The sequence below is a fragment of the Jaculus jaculus genome, chromosome 6 (assembly GCF_020740685.1).
Source record: "Jaculus jaculus isolate mJacJac1 chromosome 6, mJacJac1.mat.Y.cur, whole genome shotgun sequence".
In the NCBI taxonomy this organism is placed as follows: Eukaryota; Metazoa; Chordata; class Mammalia; order Rodentia; family Dipodidae; genus Jaculus; species Jaculus jaculus.
Window position 1 is genome coordinate 93,914,010 of NC_059107.1, and position 21,510 is coordinate 93,935,519.

The 21,510-nt window shown below is 46.2% G+C and overlaps 1 protein-coding gene across 2 annotated transcripts in view; it reads right to left on the reverse strand.

Moving 5' to 3' along the window:
* Positions 1–21,510, reverse strand: part of Bin2 (bridging integrator 2) — a 47,305-nt gene that overhangs the window by 16,482 nt on the left and 9,313 nt on the right. For both annotated transcript variants that reach the window (XM_045152850.1, XM_045152848.1), the window contains exons 2-5: positions 15,425–15,505; positions 7,004–7,058; positions 6,680–6,774; positions 4,530–4,625 (exon numbers count right to left, since the gene is read on the reverse strand). In XM_045152850.1, the coding sequence (XP_045008785.1) occupies positions 4,530–4,625; positions 6,680–6,774; positions 7,004–7,058; positions 15,425–15,505 (327 nt within the window). The remainder of the gene's footprint in view (positions 1–4,529; positions 4,626–6,679; positions 6,775–7,003; positions 7,059–15,424; positions 15,506–21,510) is intronic.

The window sequence follows — 21,510 nt, forward strand, 5'->3', positions numbered from 1 at the left end:
CAGATGGTGGGTATAAACTGCTCTGGGGCTGGAGAGATGACTTAGTGGTTACGGCATTTGTCTGTAAAGCCTAATGGCTTGATTCCCCAGTACCCACGTAAGCCAAATGCACAAGGTGGCTATAGAGGCCCTGGCATGCCCACTCTCTCGCTCTCGTTGCAATTTTAGTTTATGTGCTGCCGAAGCAAGCACAACTCTCTCTCTCTCAAACAACTAAATAAACAAAATGTCAAAAAAAAGAAGTAAAGTGCTTTGAGAGCTCAAAGCACAATAAAAGTAGTACAGGAGAGACAGGCATGGTGGCGCACACCTTTAATCACAGCACTTGGGAGGCAGAAGTAGGAGGATTGCCGTGAGTTCGAGGCCACCCTGAGACTCCATAGTGAATTCCAGATCAGCCTGGGCTAGAGTGAGAACCTGCCTTGAAAAATGAACAACAAAAAAACAAACCAAACAAGAAAAAGATTGTAGTGATCATCTTATACAACTTCATCTTTTTTTTCTTTTCTTTTCCTTCCTTTTCTTTTCTTTTCGAGGTTGGGCCTCACTCTGGCCCAGGCTGACCTGAAATTCACTATGTAGTCTCAGGGTGGCCTTGAACTCACGGCAATCCTCCTACCTCACCATCCTGAGAGCTGTGAGTGAAGGCATGTGCCACTGTGCCCAGCATGCTTAATGAATTTAACTGAATGAATAAAAATTCCACATTTAGCTGGGAGATACAAGGCTTGCCATGAGTTTGAGGCCACTCTGAGATTACATAGTGAATTCCTGATCAGCCTCCTGGATCCTACCTCAAAACACAAAACAAAGCCAAACAAACAAAAAACGGGTAGATAGGGCTCCTGAGGAATGACACCCAAGGCTGTCCTCTGGCCTCTACACACATGTTCACACATGTGTGTGCACACCCCCACCATGCACCTGCACATTCGCAAAAACACACATACATATGCCTGAAAGAGAGGAGGAAAGAAAGGAAGGAAGGATGAATGGAAGAAGAAGGAAGGGAAGAAAGAAAGGAAGACTTGGTAGTAAAAGCCCAGAACCTTGCTTCTCTGCTTGAAACTCTATTACTCACATTCTGGCCAGTGAAAAGTGAGCGAAAATTACAAGACCAAAATCCAAATCTGCCTTTGGGAATATTTTAGAATAGGGTGAGGGCTTCTGGGATGGCTAAGTGGTTAAGGCGTTTGCCTGCAAAGCCAAAGGACCCAGGTTCGATTCCCCAGGACCCACATAAGCCAAATACACAAGGGGGCGCATGCGTCTGGAGTTTGTTTGCAGTGGCTGGAGAACCTGATATGCCCATTCTCTCTCTCTCTCTCTCTACCCACCTCTTTCTATGTCAAATAAGTAAATAAATAAAATATTTAAAAAAAGAATAGGGTGAGTTCCATTTCCAACTAACAGAATTTCAAGCATTTAAAGATAACTACTGAGACACTCCCATTTCAGCTTCATGCTTAATCATCCTTAGTCCCATAAGCTGTTTTTCAAGTCTAAATGTGATGCCCTAACAAGGCATGGTGGTGCATATCTGTAATCTCAGCACACAAAAGGGTGAGGCAGGAGGATGGAAAGTTTGAGGACAGCCTGGGCTACCTAGAGAGATCCTGCTTAAAAAAAAAAAGTGGGGGAGGGCTGTAGAGATGGCTTAGCAGTTAAGACACTTGCCTCTGCAGCCTAAGGACCTGAGTTTGAGTCCAGATCCCATGTAAGCACAAGGTAGCACATGGATCTAAAATTCGTTTGCAGTGGTCAGAGGCATGCCCATTCTCTCTTCATCTCAAATAAAAATAAATTTTAAAAGAGGTGGTGGGAGCTGGGCATGGTGGCGCAAGCCTTTAATCCCAGCATTCGGGAGGCTGAGGTAGGAAGATCGCCATGAGTTCGAGGCCACCCTGAGACTACATAGTGATTTCCAGGTCAGCCTGGGCTAGAGTGAAACTCTACCTCGTAAAACCAAAAAAAAAAAGAAAAAAAGAAAAAAAGAAGAGGTGGTGGGGAGGGGAAACTGGGGTGATGGCTCAGCAGTTAAAGGCACTTACTTGCTAAGTCTGCTGACGGGAGTTCAATTCCCTAATACCCATGTAAAGCCAGATGCACGGTGTTCATATGCACCTGGAGTTTGTCTGCAATAACAAGAGGCCCTGGTATACCCATTCTCTTTTTCCTTCAAATAAATAAATATTTATTGGTTTTTGAGGTTAGGTCTCGCTCTAGCTCAGGCTAGCCTGGAATTCACTACGTAGTCTCAACGTGGCCTTAAACTCATGGTGATCCTCCTACTTCTGCTTTCTGAGTGCTGGGATCAAAAGTATGCACCACCACACCTGGGATTAAATATTATTTATTTATTTATTTATTTATTTATTTATGCATTTGCAAGCAGAGAGCAACAGAAGGGATACACAGAGAAAAAGAAAGAATGGGTGTACTAGGGCCTCCAGCCCTGCAAAGGAACTCTAGATGCATGTGCCACTATGCATGTGGCTTTATGTGAGTACTGTGGAATTGAACCTGGATTGCTAGGCTTTGTAGGCAAGCGCTTTAACCACTGAACCACCTCTCTAGTCCTTAAAATATTTTTTCTTAATTTTGTTTATTTTCATTTATTTGAGAGAAGCAGAGAGAGAGAGAGAGAGAGAGAGAGAGAGAGAGAGAGAGAGGGAGGGAGAGAGAGAGAATGGGTGCACCAGGGCCTCCAGCCACTGCAAAAGAACTCCAGATGCATGCACCACCTTGTGTATCTGGCTTACGTGGGTCCTGGGGAATTGAACCAGGGTCCTTAGGCTACTCAGGCAAGCACCTTAACTGCTAAGTCACCTCTCAAGTTCCTAGATTTAAAAAAAAAAAATGTAGCTGGGCATGGTGGTGCATGCCTTTAATCCCAACACTTGGGAGGCAGAGGTAGGAGGATCGCCATGAGTTCGAAGCCACCCTGAGACTCCATAGTGAATTCCAGGTCAGCCTGGGCCAGAGTAAGACCCTACCTCAAAAAACAAAAAGAAAAAAATATGTTATTATTTAGGGCTGGAGAGATGGCTTAGCAGTTAAGGCACTTACCTGCAAAACCTAGGGACCCAGGTTCAATTCCCCACAACCCATGTAAGCCAGATACACATAGTGGCACATGTGTCTGGAGTTCATGTGCAGTGGCTGGAAGCCCTGGCACACCTATTCTCTTTCTCTCACTCTCCAATAAATAAATAAATAAATAAATAAAATATTTTGAAACTATTTCATCATTTAAAAAACAAAAGATGGGGCTGGAGAGATGGCTTAGCAGCTAAGCGCTTGCCTGTGAAGCCTAAGGACCTCAGTTCGAGGCTCATTTCCCCAGGTCCCACGTTAGCCAGATGCACAAGGGGGCGCACGTGTCTGGAGTTCGTTTGCAGAGGCTGGAAGCCCTGCCGCGCCCATTCTCTCTCTCTCCCTCTATCTGTCTTTCTCTCTGTGTCTGTGGCTCTCAAATAAATAAATAAAAAATTTAAAAAAAAAAAAGATGGGCTGGAGGGATTGCTTAGCAGTTAAGGTGTGTGCCTACAAAGCCAAGGGACCTCGGTTCAATTCCCCAGGACCCTTGTAAGCCAGATGCACAAGGTGGTGCATTTGTCTGGGGTTCATTTGCAGTGGCTGGAGGCCCTGGCACGACCATACTCTCCCTCTCTCTCCCTCTTTCTCTCTCAAATAAATAAATAAATAAAAGGATGGGGCTGGAAAGATGGCTTAGCAGTTAAGGCATTTGCCTGTAAAGCCGAAGTACCTGGTTCGATTCCCCAGGACCCATGTAAGCCATATGCACAAGGGGGTACATGTGTCTCGAGTTCATTTGCACTGGCTAGAGGCCCTGGCATGACCATACTCTCTCTCTCCCTCTTTCTCTCTCAAATAAATAAATATGTTTAAAATAAAAACAAAAAAGAAAGGATGCCTTAATTTGTATCTGATTCATTTTCACTTATCACTGAGCCCAAAATCAAGATCCCTAAAATCACCTTTGAACATTACCTTTGCTGGACGTGGTTTGCGCACGCCTTTAATCCCAGCACTCAAGGGGGAGAAGTAATAGGATCACTATGAGTTCAAGGCCAGCCTGACACAACATAGTGAATTCCAGGTCAGCCTGGGCTAGAGTGAGACCCCCACCTTGTGGGGGGGTCACCTTCACATCTCATCAGACCCTCTATCACCTCTTATCTAACTCCCAACCTTATTTTTTCTCCTAACTTGCCCAATCTCATTCCTAACTACAGGCTTTAAAACTTTTTGTAATGTTTAACCTGATTTTTTTTTTTTTTTTTTTGGTTTTTCGAGGTAGGGTCTCACTCTAGCCCAGGCTGACCTGAGATTCACTCAGTATCCTCAGGGTGGCCTCGAACTCATGGTGATCCTCCTACCTCTGCCTCCCGAGTGCTGGGATTAAAGGCGTGAGCCACCACGCCTGGCTAACCTGATATGTTTTTTAACCAGTGAGTGTGTGGGGTGTCTCCCACAACCTGGCCTTTACTCTGGAAAGCAAGTACCTTAATCTCGCTGAACTGGGCCACATAGTTTTCCATAGTCCGCACAGCCTGGTCTGCCAATTTCTCTTCGTAGTCTTCCCAAAGGAGATCATTATTCTGTAGGATGCAGGCAGAGGCTGGTGAGGGTCCCACTTCTCAGCAACTGCCCACCAGAGAAATACCCAAATTCTCCTTACACACCCTTTTTGTAGCACTGTATTTAGAATACCATGGCAGATTCTCAAGAAGGAAAGAGATGGGCCCTGTCCCAAGCAACTGCCTTGTGGGAACCAGTCAGTTGGAGTCCTGGACTCCGGAGCTTAGGGGATGATGAGGTGTGGCTATAATTAACTGTATGAGGTGACTTTTGAAAAACAGCCCATCTTGCAGCCGCGCGTGGTGGCGCACGCCTTTAATCCCAGCACTCGGGGAGGAAGAGGTAGGAGGATCACCGCGAGTTCGAGGCCACTCTGAGACTCCATAGTGAATTCCAGGTCAGCCTGAGCTAGGTGAGACCCTACCTTGAAAAACCAAAAAAGTAAAAATAAAATAGCCCATCTTGTTTTAAATTTATTTATTTAGTTATTTGAGAGAGAGGGGGAGAGAAAGTAGCAGAGAGAAAGAGAGAGAAGCAGATAGAGAGAGGATGGGCACGCCAGGGCCTTCAGCTGCTGCAAATGAACTCCAGACACATGCACCACCTTGTGCATCTGGCTTACATGGGTCCTGGGTCCTTTGGCTTTGCAGGTAAGCACCTTAACAGTTAAGCTATCTCTCCTGTCCTAGCCCATCTTGAAGAGGTAAAATTTCCATCAAGTCTCACAGGAGGGTTAAGGGTTAGAGGGTCAAAATCAGAGGACTCCACAAGTTAAGGAAAATGTATTTTCCTTCTCCGTTGCGGTTGCTTCCAGTCATCTAGTGACTGAGGCTAGACAAGTGGAGAGTGTGAGCTGGGTGTGGTGGCGCATGCCTTTAATCCCAGCACTCAGGAGGCAGAGGTAGGAGGATCGCTGTGAGTTCGAGACCACCCTGAGACTCCATTGTGAATTCCACATCAGCATGGGCTAAAGCAAGACCCTACCTTGAAAATACCCAAAACCACAATAACAACAACAAAAACCCCAAAAGTAAATGGTGAATGTGAGCTGGCTCCTCTGTTTCCCCGTGTTCTGGGATGGAGAAGCTCAACTGAGCAGAGGGGAGAACAGGAGAGGAAAGATAAGCTCATGTCAGGGATGGGACGCCTCCCCAGAAGTTGTTGGTCAGGGAGGGCCCTGAAATCCTCCAAACATGGTTGAGCAAGTATCTCTAAGGTTGTGAGGTGAGTCCTTAGGTATTTGCCTAGGAGTGGAAATCCCCCAAACAATAAAGGCTATTGCCAAAGCTCTTGGTTGGCCACCAGAACTAGATGGCAAGACTCTATTGCTGCAGACACCACCCCCTTTGGTGGCAGTACACTGAGGAACCTGCTGGAACTGAGAAGCTGCAGTCCTCCTCCCTGCTGGCCGGCTGCTGTCGTAGTGCTGAGGAGTGCTATGCAGCCACTGGTGGAGAAAAGCCAGCAACAGACTTAGCCAGCACTGGACCCTGCAAGCTCACAACTGTCCAGCCAGGTCAATGTGTCCACTCGTGAAATAGTGGCACATCTGTCATGGGGATAACTGATTGCTCTCTGATTGATTTGAGGCCCGCTCCACAGGAGGAAAGTCATGCCTAGTACCACAGTCTAGTCAAAAGCCCGAGGCTGGGAAGGCAGTAAGCTCTAGGGGAGAAGCTACTACCATTGCTTGGTCACCAAATTACCCTCTAATATTTATGTTTATACCCATATATTAGTGTTCCTCTCACTTGTGGTTAGAGAAGCTTCCCTTTTTAATCCCAGCACTCGGGAGGCAGACGTAGGACGACTGCCATGAGTTCGAGGCCAGCCTGAGGCTACAGAGTGAATTCCTGGTCAGCCTGGGCTAGCGTGAGACCCTACTTCGAAAAACCAAAACAACATTCAAATAGACGTGAGACTACTTGGAAATAAGAAGGGGTTCAGTGGAGAGGGGACGGGCAAGATTATGATTAAAATGTCCTTTGTATATGTATGAAAGTTATCAATAAGAGATTTTTGTTAAAAAAAAAAAAAAAAAGAGAGAGAGGCATAATGCCTAAGCTGCCCTTACTCCCACGATGGCTTCCAGCTCCTCGCGCCCATCCCACTCGCTGCTGTAGATCTCCTGCAGAGTTTCCGACACTCTCCTGGAGCTCTGGTGCATCTCTGCAAGGAGAGAGCTCAGGCTTACCATCAGGTTTCCCAAACCCAAGCCAGGGGGTCAAGCTCAGAAGGCTGCGTTATCAGTGCGGGAAGATGGAGAGCGGGGTAGGAAAGGTCCCTCCCAGCTCCCAGAGAGCCAGAGGTCAAGGGAGCAGCAAGGAGCCCCCCCCCCACCCCGCCTGCTTGTTCTCCCCGCCCCAGCCTCGCATCCGCACCGCCCATGACTCCCCACCTTTGACGGCACTAAGGAAGCTCTTGAGGTCCTTGTACAGTTTGTGGCCTTCTGCCTGATGGGGAAAAAAGAGCTTTGGTGACTAACTATATACATACATACATACATACATACATATATATATATACTCGAGCCCAGGCTGACCTGGAGTTCACTAGGTAGTCTCCGGCTGGCCCCGAACTTTCAGGAAAGAAAGAGAAAGATAGGGCTGGAGAGATGCCTTAGCGGTTAAGCGCTTGCCTGTGAAGCCTAAGGACCCTGGTTCGAGGCTCGGTTCCCCAGGTCCCACGTTAGCCAGATGCACAAGGGGGCGCATGCGTCTGGAGTTCGTTTGCAGTGGCTGGAAGCCCTGGCGTGCCCATTCCCCGCCCCCCCCCGTCACTCTCGATAAATAAAATGAACAAAAAAATTTAAAAAAGAATTAAAGAACTTAAAAAAAAAAAAAGAGAAAGAGAAAGATAACGGATGTGCCAGGGCCTCTAGCCATTGCAAATGACCTCTAGATACATGCATCGCCATGTGCAACTGGCTTATGTGGGTCCTGGGGAATTGAACCTGGGTCATTAGGCTTCGCAGGCAAGTGCCTTAACTGGCGAGTTATCTCTCCAGCCCACCTTCTTGCTTTAGAAAGGAGATGTCTACTATGTACCTAAGAATTCTAACCAAGAAAGAGAGAGAGAGAGAGAGAGTTTGGGGTGGGCGATGGCTCAGTGGGTAAGAGTGCTTGCTGCACAAACATTAGGACCTGACTCTGATCCCCAGCAAAAAAGCCATGTCTGGCCGCACATCACTGTAACCCCAGTGCTGAGACAGGGAGAAACGGGGATCCCTGGAGGCTAGACTAACTGAAAAATGGAAGGCTTGGGCTGGAGAGATGGCTTAGCAGTTATGTGCTTGCCTGTGAAGCCTAAGGACCCTGTTTGAGGCTCGATTCCCCAGGACCCACATCAGCCAGATGCACGAGGGGCGCACGCGTCTGGAGTTCCTTTGCAGTGGCTGGAGGCCCTGGGGTGCCCATTCTCTCTCTCTCTCTAACTGCCTATTTCTGTCTGTTGCTCCCAAATAAATAAATTAAAAACAACAACAACAACAAAAACCACAGTAACTCTAACAAATGGAAGGCTTCTGGTTCAGTGAGAGATCCTGTCTCTAGGAATGAAAGTAGAAGACAGACAGAGGGGTTACCCAACGTCCTCCTGTGGCTTCTACATGAGCCCAGGGTGTGTGCGTCCCCACACACGCACACCTCTGACGCACACATACTATGTATGGAGGTTTGATTCACGTGTCCCCCGTAGACTTAGGTGTTCTGAATGCTAGGTTCCCAGCTGATGGAGATTTGGGAATTTACGCCTCCTGGAGACAGTGTGTTGTTGGGGGCAGGATTATGGATGTTATAGCCAGTGTCCCCTTGCCAGTGTTTGGCACACTCTCCTGCTGCTGTTGTCCACCTGGTGTTAGCCAGGGGTGATGTCGTCGTTTTCCCCTGACATCGTGGAGCTTCCACTAGAGCCTGTAAGCCAAAATGAACCTTTTTTCCCACAAGCTGCTCTTGGTACCAGCAATGCGGACTTGACTGTGACACTGTGCTATGTGTACCACACACACACACACACACACACACACGAGCAAAGGTAGAAGGCAGAGATCAATAGAACTGTGGAGGCAAATGTTGGGCTTACCCAGGAAGAGAGTCAATTATGATCTCCTTGGAGAAGAAGTATAAGCAAGTGGGCTGGAGAGATGGCTTAGCGGTTAAGCGCTTGCCTGTGAAGCCTAAGGACCCCGGTTCGAGGCTCGGTTCCCCAGGTCCCACGTTAGCCAGATGCACAAGGGGGCGCACACGTCTGGAGTTCGTTTGCAGAGGCTGGAAGCCCTGGCGTGGCCATTCTCTCTCTCTCTCTCCCTCTATCTGTCTTTCTCTCTGTGTCTGTCACTCTCAAATAAATAAATAAAAATTAAAAGAAAAGAAGTATAAGCAAGTAACTGATGGGATGGAAGAGTAAAATGAGGCAAGATTGAGAACGGAGGTGAACAACATGTGTGAGGAGTCAGAGAAGAAAGGGGAACAGAGGAGGGATTACTACCGTGAGTTTGACACCACCCTGAGACTACATAGGGAATTCCAGGTCAGCCTGGGGCTACAGTAAGACCCTACCTCAAAAAACTGGGTGTGGTGGCACACAACTTTAGTCCCAGCACTCTGGAGGCAGAAGTAGGAGGGTCACTATGAATTTGAGGCCAGCCTGAGACTACTTAGTGAATTCCACGCCAGCCTGGGCTACAACAAGATCCTACCTTATAAAACAAACAAAAATAAAATAGAATAAGAGGGCTGGAGAAATGGCTCAGTGGTTAAGGGACTTGCCTGCAAAGACTAAAGACCTGGGTTTGATTCCCCAGGACCCACATAAGCCAGATGCATGAGGTAGAACATGCATCTGGAGTTCATTTCCAGTGTCTAGTGGCCCTGATGCGCCCATTCTCTCTTCCCATCTCTTATCCTTAAATAAACAAACAACAAATATACTTTTAAAAAGAAAAGCATAAGAAAAACAGCTAGGGCTGGAGAGATGGCTCAGAGGTTAAATGCTCTTGAAAGTCTCATGGCCTAGATTCAATTCCCAGTACCCACATAAAGCCAGATGCACAAAATGGTACATGTGTCTGGAGTTTCTTTGCAGTGGCAAGAGGCCCTGATGTGTCCATACTCATTCTCTTTCTGATAAATAAATAAATAAAATAGCAAGGGCTGGAGAGCTGCCTTAGAGGTTAAGGTGCTTACTTGCAAGGCCTAAGGACTGAGGTTTGATTACCCCAGTACCCACATAAGCCAGATGCACAAGGTAGTGCATGAATCTGGAGTTCATTTGCAGTGGCAAGAGGCTCATACTCACTTTCTTTCTGTCTTATAAATACACAAATGAATAAATATAAATAAGGCTGGAAAGATGGCTTAGTGGTTAAGGCACTTGCCTGCAAAACCTAAGGACTTTGGTTTGATTTCCCAGTCCCCACGTAAGCACAAGGGGGTGCATGTGTCTGGAGTTCATTTGCTGTGGCTAGAGCTCTGGCATGCCCATCCCCTCTCTCTATCTGCCTATTTATCTTTGTCTCTCTCTCTCCCAAATAAATAAGTTATGAATAAATAAATACGGGGCTGGAGGGATGGCTTGGCGATTAAGGCATTTGCCTGCAAAGCCAAAGGACCTTGGTTTGATTCCCGAGGACCCACGTTAGCCAGATGCACAGGGGGCACATGTGTCTGGAGTTCGTTTGCAGTGGCTGGAAGCCTTGGCATGCCCATTCTCTCTCTCTGTCTGTCAAATAAATAACATAAAATGTTAAAAAAAATAAATAAATAGCTGGGTGTGGTGGCGCATGCCTTTAATCCCAGCACTCAGGAGGCAGAGGTAGGAGGATCGCTGTGAATTCAAGGCCACCCTGAGACTACATAGTGAATTTCAGGTCAGCCTGGGCTAGAGCGAGACTCTACCGTGAAAAAAAAGAGTTAGGGCTGGAGAGATGACTTAGCGGTTAAGGCACAAGCCTGCGAAGCCTAAGGACCCAGGTTCAATTCTTCAGGTCCCACATAAACCAGATGCACATGGTGGCGCATGTGTCTGGAGTTTCTTTACAGTGACTAGAGAGGCCCTGGTGTGCCTATTTTCTCTCTGTGTTCTTCTCTCTGTCTCTAATAAATAATTAAATAAAAATCTTTATATATATATATTTATTTATTAGTGGTACTATTCATATCACAGTCTTGAAGACGTGAGTGTCCTCTGCCCTTGCCTGGACCTCACAAAACTAACACGTTTCAGAACCTAGCCTTTGTCTCAAAGTACATTCCTTATGCTCTTGCTCTTTCCTTATTATTTTTATTTTGTTTTTTTGAGGTAGGGTTTTGCTCTACCCCAGGCCAGGGTGGCCTCGAACTCACGGTAATCCTCCTATCTCTGCCTCCTGATTGCTGGAATTAAAGGCGTGCGCCACCACGCCAGCGCTCTTGCCCTTCCTTCCTTTATTTTTTTGGAGGTAGGGTCTCACTCTAGCCCAGGCTGACCTGGAATTCACTCTGTAGTCTCAGGGTGGCCTCAAACTTACAGCGATCCTCCTACCTCTGCCTCCCGAGTGCTGGGATTAAAGGCGTGCGCCACTGCACCTGGCTCTTGCTCTTTCTTTAGAGAAGTGTGGGAGTGCACATGCAGGAACAGATGATGACACGGGATGGGTGGCGTCATTCTCCTTCTCCGACCTGTCCATCCTAAAATGTCTCCAGGCTGATGAATCCAGCATCTTCTGTCCTGACAGATGGAACTCCTCAGTCTCAGGTTCTCACTTGTCTGGGAGTCAAGTAACTTGGCTCTACTCCAACCAGCAAGTTATTCTACTTTTCTGCCTTCGGTTTCCTCAGCCTTGAACACAGGGTAAGGCCGTTTCTATCTCCAGGTCTTGTGATTTTTATCACGTCTGGTCTCTGAAACCTTGCCAGATTCTTACCATTGCCATAAAGTGTCTGAGTCAGTCCTTCCCACCCCCTGCACAAACAGTCCAAGCCCTCAGTTAATGACCCATTCACTGAGGAAGTTGTCCGAGTAATCAGGTGCGTAAGATTGGGTCCCAGCAGACCAACTTGGAGGATGGAGAAAAATGTTGAGAGATCCATACTTATTAAAAAGACGGACTGGGCTGGAGAAATGGCTTAGTAGTTAGACACTTGCCTGTGAAGCCTAAGGACCCTGGTTCGAGGCTCAATTCTCCAGGACCCATGTTAGCCAGATGCACAAGGGGGGCGCATGCATTTGGGGTTCATTTGCAGTGGCTGGAGGCCCTGGAGAGCCCATTCTCTCTCTCTCACTCTTTCTCAAACAAATAAAAAAAACTAAAAAAAATGGACCTTACAACAAGCTCCCCCCAAACACAAAATGGCCTGGATATCCATCACCTCGCAGTGCCTGACACTACCTACACAAGACCATCATAATAGGAGGAAAAGATGATGACATCAAAATAAAAGAGAGATTGATTGAGATGGGGAGGGGAGGGGATATGATGGAGAATGGAATTTCAAAGAGGAAAGTGGGGAGGGGGAAGGCATTACCATGGACTATTTTTTTATAATCATGGGAGTTGTTAATAAAAAAAAAATTTGAAAGCCTGGCGTGGTGGCGCACGCCTTTAATCCCAGCACTCGGGAGGCAGAGGTAGGAGGATTGCCATGAGTTCAAGGCCACCCTGAGATGACAGAGTTAATTTCAGGTCAGCCTGGCCCAGAGTGAGACCCTACCTCGAAAAACCAAAAAAAATATGAATAAATTAAAAAAAAATTTGAAAAGAAAAAAAAAAACCTTTTTTTTTTTTTTTTTTTTTAAGGGAAGAAGATGGACTCAGAGGCTGGGTGTGGTGGCACACACTTTTAATTCCAGCATTTAAGAGGTAGAGGTAGGAGGATCGCTGTGAGTCTGAGGCTAGTCTGGGACTACAGAGTGAGTGCCAGGTCAGCCTGGGCTAGAGTGAGACCCTACCTCCAAAAACAACAACAAGAAAAAAGGGGGAACTCTGAGAAACCCTAACACTCAGCAGAACAAAGCCAGGCATTGTGGCACATGCCTTTAGCTCCAGCACTTGAGAGGCTGAGGTAGGAGGATTGCTGTAAATTCAAGGCTGGCTTGGAGTTATAGAGTGAGCTCTTCAGGTCAGCCTAGGCTAGAGAGACCCTACCTTAAAAAAAAAAAAAAAGGCTGGAGTGATGGCTCAGCAGTTAAGGCACTTGCCTGCAAAGCCTGACGACCCAGGTTCTATTCCCCAGGACCCATGTAAGCCAGATGCACAAAGTGCTACATGCGTCTGGCATTCCTTTGCAGTGGCTAGAGGCCCTGGCACGGCCATTCTCTCTCTCTGTATGCAAATAAATAAAAATATTTTTAAAACAAACAAACAAAAACAGAACAAAGCCCCGAGGAAGCACTCAGGGGGCTTGTCCTGATGGCTACCCTAGGAGGATGAAGCCACAGTTAAGAGTAGATTCTGAAGGTAATGAATCAAAATCAGTTGTCAGTATTACAAGTAAAAGATTAAAGCGCTGCTTGGGGGCTGGAGAGGTGGTTTAGCGGTTAAGCGCTTGCCTGTGAAGCCTAAGGACCCCGGTTCGAGGCTCGGTTCCCCAGGTCCCACGTTAGCCAGATGCACAAGGGGGCGCACACATCTGGAGTTCGTTTGCAGTGGCTGAAAGCCCTGGTGCGCCCATTCTCTCTGTCTACCTGCCTATTTCTGTATCTCTCTCTCTCTTTCAAGTAAATAAATAAAAATAAAATATTTTTTTTAAAAAGCACTGCTTGGGAAGACAAATATTCCTATACAAGACGTTTTGAAGAGAGGTAAGGGGGAAGCACACTGAGCTGCCCCATCCAGGAACCTAGGCGAGCAGCGAGGCCTCAAAACCAAGCTGAGAAGTTGTGAGGGAGGAGGGAAGACACTGTACTAAAGAGTGTGCTCTTTAGTCATGACTCTGACTGTCACAGGAGAAAGGAGACAGGCAGCCATTATGCGCCTCCTGACAGAAGATGTAATACCTAGGAAGTAGTCCTGCCTCCAGACCCACAAACAAAAAAAAAAAGTTAAATGTCATCAACCCTATAAATTTACAGAAAACAAGGAAACAACACCATGGAGATGCAGTCAGCAAAACAAATTGCCAGGAATTGCAATAAAGGAGGGATTAGAAATCTACAGACTCAGAGGTTAAACCTCAGATCCAAGAGGCTCAGGCATGCCAGTGAATTGCTGACTTAAGCTACAAACCTGATGACTCAGTCACGGGAATCTGAATATAGACTGGATTGCTTTTTGGGGTAGAACTGAGGTTGGAACCTAGGGCCTTGTATACAGTAAGCAAACACTGAGCGAAACCCTTAGACTGGGTATGTTGATATTAAGGAATGATACTAATGGTTTTTAGATAGCACCCAAACTTAACTTTTACTGGAATATTTAATCTTCAATACCGAAAAGACAGTGTATTATGTTTTTAAGTAAAAACCAACCACATGCAGCATGGTTGCACTGCTGCACTTATAATCCCAGCTCTGGAGGCTGAGGCAGGAGGTTTGCTAGGAGTTTGAGGCCACTTGGGATTACATGGTAAGCACAGGTCAGCCAGGGCTGTAACTAACGAGACTGTCTCAATTTACCCCCACACACCTGCAAAAGAAGTAATCTCACTTTTATTGACAATTTCCATAAAAATAGACAATAAGCCATAGCAATTCTCTACCCCCCACTTTCCCCTTTGCAACTCCACTCTCCATCATATCCCCTCCCCCTCTCAATCAGTCTCTCTTACTTTGATGTCATCATCTTTTCCTCCTATTATGATGGTCTTGTGTAGGTAGTGTCAGACACTACAAGGTCATGGATATCCAGGGCATTTTTATTTATTTATTTATTTTTATTTGTTTGGTTTTTTTGAGGTTAAGGTCTCACTCTAGCCCAGGCTGACCTGGAGTTCACTCTGTATTCTCAGGGTGGCCTCGAACTCACGGTAATCTTCCCACCTCTGCCTCCCAAGTGCTGGGATTAAAGGCATGCATAATCATGCCTGGCTATCCAGGCCATTTTAATCTCATTTTTTTTTAAAATTTTTTATTTATTTATTTGAGAGCAACAGACACAGAGAGAAAGACAGGTAGAGGGAGAGAGAGAATGGGCGCGCCAGGGCTTCCAGCCTCTGCAAACGAACTCCAGACGCGTGCGCCCCCTTGTGCATCTGGCTAACATGGGACCTGGGGAACCGAGCCTCGAACCAGGGTCCTTAGGCTTCACAGGTAAGCGCTTAACCGCTAAGCCATTTCTCCAGCCCAATCTCATTTTTTTAAATAAACCTCATATTTATCTGTAATGGATATCCTTTTTTGTGGGGGGAGGGTGTAGGGGTAGGGTCTCACTCTAGCCCAGGCTGACCTGGAATTCACTATGTGGTCTCAGGGTGCGCCACCATGACCAGCTAACTTTTAAAATACTTATGTGCTTATTTGTTTATTGAGTGATTGAGTAAAGGTCTCCTATGTAACCCCAGTTGGCCTCAAACTCAACCTCTTACCTCAGCCACTTGAATCCTAAGATTATGGACATGAGCCTCTCAGGCTGGCTGTTAGCCAGTTCCTAATGCAAGTTTTCTTCCTAAGATTATCCAAAATACTAAAAGAGACAAAGTCCTTTTTCCCTCTCAGATCCCAAGGTCAGGAGAAAGAGGACCAGTACACTGCTCTTGTTCCCAGGGGAAGGACAAGCACCAGGTCACCCTGTGACCCTAAGCCCTGGGGGAGAGAAGGCTGGGACATGCTTGCTGCTTTACAGACTCAATCCTCATGTCTTCTTTCTTCCTCCACATGGGCTCCATTCCCCAACCCCCTAGATTACCTGCTGTTGGTAGAAGTTGGCAGCATTCTGTTCAAATCGCTCATCTTTAGTTTCAACAGTTTTCCCCAATTTTTGCAGTACCTGCAGACGTAAAACAGAAAGTCACATCACAAAGGTTATGGTCAAGTCTCTTATCTGCAGACCTTAGCTAACCCTAGCTTCTCTCAGTCTTGGGTGCAACTGAAGGTTCGGACTTCCATCAGCTCAACAAGATTAGAGACGTAGGGCTGGGGAAATGGCTTAGCGGTTAAGGCATTTGCCTGCAGAACCTAAGGGCCCCGGTTCAATTCCCCAGGACCCACGTAAGCCAGATGTACAAGGGGGCGCATGTGTTTGGAGTTCATTTACAGTGGCTGGAGGCCCTGGTGTGTCCATTCTCTCTTTCTCTCTGTCTCTGTCTCAAATAAATAAATAAAATATATTTTTAAAAAATATTAGAAATGAGCCTGGCATGGTGGCACATGCCTTTAATCCCAGCACTTGGGAGGCAGAGGTAGGAAGAAGATCGCCTTGAGTTCAAGGCTACCTTGAGGATACACAGTGAATTCCATGTCGGCCTGGGCTAGAGTGAGACCCTACCTTGAAAAACAAAAACAAAAACAAAAGATTAGAAATGTACATGTTGCTGACAAATGCAATCATGTTTTGTGTTTCTTCTCAAATTGGGCCACTAGAGGGTATGCAGTAGTGTACTAAAGGACCTTTCCTTCTTCCTTTCTCTCATTTTTCCTTTTTATTTTTTCATCCATCTACCTATACATATCATCAATCTTTTTTTTTTTTTTTTTTTTGAGGTAGGGTCTCACTCTAGCAAAGGCTGACCTGGAATTCATTATGTAGTCTCATGGTGGCCTCGAACTCATGGCAATTCTCCTACCTTCGCTTCCTGAGTGCTGGTATTAAGGGTGGGTACCACCACATCCAGCTTTGAAAACTTTTTAAAAAAATTTATTTGGGGGGCTTTACCCAATCTCTCCTTACTCATTTTGGGAGCTCTCTGTACTTCCTCCTCTTTCCTTTTGTAATATTTTATCTATTTATTTGTTTGTGAGTGTGAGAGAGAATGAGTGTGCCAGGGCTTCTAGCCACTGCAAACAAACTCCAGACATCCAGACTCATGAGCCGCCTTGTGCATCTGACTTTACATGGGAACTGGGGAGGAGCTGAACCCAGGTCCTTGTACTTTGCAGGCAAGTGCCTTAACTGCTGAGCCATCTCTCCAGCTCTCTTTCCTTCTCTTAATCTAATAAAGTCTCTCTAAACCTTAACCTCTGGTCTATGGATTTTAATTATTTAAATTCAGAAGACAAGAATCTGGGGTACCCTAAATTTGTCAGTGCATTGACAAGGAACCCCAAACTTCCTGTTACACCTGGCCAAGAGCTCTGCCTTCTCTCGCGGGGCTTCTTAAACCCCTACTTGCTTCCCTGGACAAGAGCTCCACCTTGCTTTCTTCTGGTGCGTTTTAAGCTTAAGCCCCCTCTCTTCTTCCTCCTAAACTTTTTTTTTTTAAATTATTTATTTATTTATTTGAGAGTGACAGACACAGAGAGAAAGTCAGATAGAGGGAGAGAGAGAGAATGGGCACGCCAGGGCTTCCAGCCTCTGCAAACGAACTCCAGACGCGTGCGCCCCCTTGTGCATCTGGCTAATGTGGGACCTGGGGAACCGAGCCTCGAACCGGGGTCCTTAGGCTTCACAGGCAAGCGCTTAACCGCTAAGCCATCTCTCCAGCCCACCTCCTAAACTTTTAAGCTATAATAAAATCTTTCTGAACCTTAAAAAATTTTTTAAATATTTTTTATTTTTATTTATTTATTTGAGAGTGACAGAGAGAGAAGGGGGGGGGGCAGAGAGAAAATGGGCATGCCAGGGCCTCCAGCCATTGCAAACAAACTCCAGATGCGTGCGCCCCCTTGTGCATCTGGCTAACGTGGGTCCTGGGAAATCGAGCCTCGAACCGGGGTCACAGGCTTCACAGGCAAGCACTGAACCACTAAGCCAACTCTCCAGCCCACCTTAAAAAATTTTATTTGTGTATGTGAGAGAGTGTATCCGTGCATGGATGCACCAGGGACTCTTGCTGCTGCAAATGACCTCCAAACACATGTGACACTTTGTGTATCTGGCTTTGTGTGGGTGCTGGGGAACTGAACCTGCATAGGCAGGCTTTGCAAACAAGTGCTTTTAACTGCGGAACCATCTCTCCAGCCCATACCCCATTTTCTTTCTAACCTAAGAGCTCCTCTTGAGCTGGGCACAGAGGTTGACGCTTGTAACCCCAGCACTCCAGGGGCTGAGGCAGGCAGATCGCCATGAGTTCAAGGCCAGCCTGGGCTACAGGGTGAAACCCTCTCAAAACAAAACAAAATGGAGCCTCTCTTCCCAGTCACCATCACAAGGCAGTTAGAGAGATGGGAAAGGGACTCTTTCCTCATGGAGGACCTTGTGGAAAACTTTGAGAAATACTGGTGTGTGTGTGTGTGTGTGTGTGTGTGTGTTGATACATACAATGTTTGACACTCAGTTAGAAATGAACTCTACTTTTATTTCTATCTCTTATCAACTAGGAAACAGAAGAGCCCACCATTATGCTGGCCACAGCACTAATGCAAAACAGTGATGAAGAAGGCTGAGCCCCCAGGGTCCATTGCGGAAGAGGTGGCGGAAAGAATGTAAGAGCCAAAGGAAGGGTAGGACTCCTTACAACGTGCTCTTCCAGACACAAAATGGCCTGGATATCCATGACCTCACAGTGCCTGACACTACCTACACAAGACCATCATAAGAGGAGGAAAAGATCATGACATCAAAATAAAAGAGAGACTGATTGAGAGGTGGAGGGGATGTGATGGAGAATGGAGTTTCAAAGGGGAAAGTGGGGGGAGGGAGGGAATTACCATGGGATATTGTTTATTATTATGGAAGCTGTCAATAAAATAAAATATTAAAAGCCGGACATGGTGGCGCATGGCTTTAATCCCAGCACTCGGGAGGCAGAGGTAGGAGGATCCCCATGAGTTTGAGGCCACACTGAGACTACATAGTGAATTCCAGGTCAGCCTGGCCTAGAGTGAGACCCTACCTTGAAAAACAAAACAACAACAACAACAAAACAATAAACAAAGACAAAACAAAACACAAACCACGGGGGCAGGTCGTTTGTTTTTCCTAAAGTGTTAACACACTGGTTTATGCTCTAGCCCAGGCTGACTTAGAGCTCATTCTGTACTTCCACATTGGCCTGAACGCACAGCACTCATCCTAATGCCTCCCAAGTCCTGGGATCAAATCTTTCAAACACCTACCCACGTCTATTTCACATTAATCAAATGGACCACTCCTCCCTCCCAGATGCTGGTAACTTTGATGATTTGTAAAGACTTCTAGTGCTTGAGTATTCAGGGGTCAGTTTCCTGTCCTTCTGTGATTCCTTGTGGATTGGATACTCTTACTTATTTAGCTCTCGGAATCTGGAATCTGGCACACGGATGAGGACTTGGCAATTCTCACAGGAGGGTTAAGACTGATACAGAAGAGGCCATAGGCTAGGTCTTGGTATAAAGAGCCAGAGTAGATACAGGCTTCCAGACAAACTAGCAAAATCATGCGAGTGTGTAACTGAGAGGTCTGGGCATGGCTCATTTAGGGTGTGCTATGGGGAGTGGTAGGGAATGAAGTTAGAAGAGGAGATTGAAGTCTAATTAAGAAGGTCTCTGAGGGCTGGAGAATGGCTTAGTGGTTAAGGCGCTTGCCTGCAAAGCCAAAGGACCCGGTTCAATTCCCCAGGACCCATGTAAGCCAGATGCACAAGGGGGCACATGCAGCTGGAGTTGGTTTGCAGTGGCTGGAGGCCCAGGAGCGCCCATTCTCTCTCACTCTACCTGCCTCTTTCTCTCCCTCCCTCTCTCTCAAATAAATAAAATTAAATATTTTTGAAAATACAAAAAAAAGGGGCTGGAGAGATGGCTTAGTGGTTAAGGAGTTTGCCTGCAAAGCCAAAGAATCCAGGTTCGACTCTCCAGGACCCATGTAAGCCAGATGCACAAGGTGGAGCATGCAGTTGGAGTTTGTTTACAGTGGCTGGAAGCCTTGGCTCTCTCTCTCTCGCAAACAAATAAATAAAATATAGTTTAAAAAAATACAAAAAAGCAAACAAACTGAAAAAAACACAAAAAAGCTAGGCGTGGTGCTGTACGCCTTTAATCCAGAACTTGGTAGGCGGAGGTAAGAGGATTGCTGGAAGTTCGAGGCCACCCTGAGACCACTGAATGAGATCCAGATCAGGCTGGGATAGAGACCCTAGCTCAGGAAAAAGGAAGAAGGGCTTTGAATCACGTGCCTGGGAAGCCAGGAAGGCTCTGTAGATTCTCTAGCCCAAATGTCTCTAGTGTTCTGGAGAAAGAATGTGTGTGTGTGTGTGTGTGTGTGTTCACACAGGTTCATGTTCTCTCACTTCTGGAGCTCTTTCTGCAGTGGCTTAGATCAAGGGCCATTGCAGTTTGATGTTAACTTACATCTTGGCCTTTCTACTTTACTGGCTGTACACTTTTGAGCCTCAGTGTAAGGAGCTTCTTTCCTCTCATTAATATAGTATTTCTGGCCTGGAGAGATGGCTTAGCAGTTAGGGCACTTGCTCGTGAAGCCTAAAGACCCATGTCCGACTCCCCAGATTCCACATAAGTCAGACGCACAAAGTTGAGGCAAGTGCAAGGTCGCACATGCCCACTAGGTGGTGCGAGCATCTGTAGTTCAATTTTGGTGGCTGAGACCCTGGCATGCCAATTCTCTGTCTGTCCCTCTCTCTTGCTTTCCCTAAAATAAGTAAAATACAATAAAGATAATATTTCTGCAGTGAGGTCAAGATCATCTCGAGACTACATAGTGAATTCCAGGTCAGCCTGGGCCAGAATGAAACCCTACCTGGAAAAACTAAAACTAAACTAAACAAATAAAATATATTTCCTAGGGCCTGGTGTGGTGGCTCACACCTTTAATCCCAGCACTCGGGAGGCAGAGGTAGGAGGATCGCTGTGAGTTCTAGGACAGCCTGAAGCTACATCGTGAATTCCAGGTCAGCCTGGGTTAGAATGAGACTACTTTGAAAAACCAATAAAATAAAATAAAATAAAATAAAAATAAGGGCTGGAGAGATGGCTTAGTGGTTAAGGCACTTGCCTGTGAAGCCTAAAGATTAAAGGCATGCACCACCACTCCTGGCTCTATTTTTAATTTTTATTTATTTATTTGAGAAAGAGAGAAATAGGCAGAGAGAGGGAGAGAGAGAATAGGCATGCCAGGGCCTCTAGCCACTGCAAATGCACTCCAGACACATGTGCCACCTCATGCATCTGGTTTACGTGGGTCCTGGCAGATTGAACCTGGGTCCTCCCTCTGGCTTTGCAGACAAGCACCTTAATTGCTGAGCCAATTCTCCAGCCCCCAAATTTTCTTTTTGTTTGTTTGTTTTCCAGTTAGGGTTTGACTCTAGCCCAGGCTGACCTGGAATTCACTATGTAGTCTCAGGGTGACCTTGAACTCACAGCGATCCTCCTACCTCTGCCTTCCGAGGGCTGGGATTAAAAGGCTTAAATGTGGGTTTTTTTTTGTTGTTGTTTGTTTGTTTTCATATGTAGGGTCTCGTGCTAGCTCAGACCTGACCTGGAATTCACTATATAGTCTCAGGGTGGCCTCAAATTCATGGTCATCCACCTACCTCTGCCTCCCAAGTGCTGGGATTAAAGGCGTGCATCATCACCATTCCTGACTTTAAACATTTTTTATTTAAAGATAATATTTCTTGGGGCTGGAGTGGCTCAGCGGTTAAGGCACTTGCCTTCAAAACATAACAACCTTATTTACAATTAGGGAAGTTGTTAATTAAAAAATAAAAAACCCCAACAATCCGAGTTCGGTTCCCTAGTACCTATGTAAAGCCAGACGCACAAAGGGGTACATGCATCTGGAGCTTGTCTGCAGCTGCTAGAAGCCTTGGCATGCTCATTCTCTGTGTGTCTATTTTTCTCTACTTGCAAATAAATAAATTTTATATAAAAGTAGACAATGGGCTGGAGAGTTGACTTAGC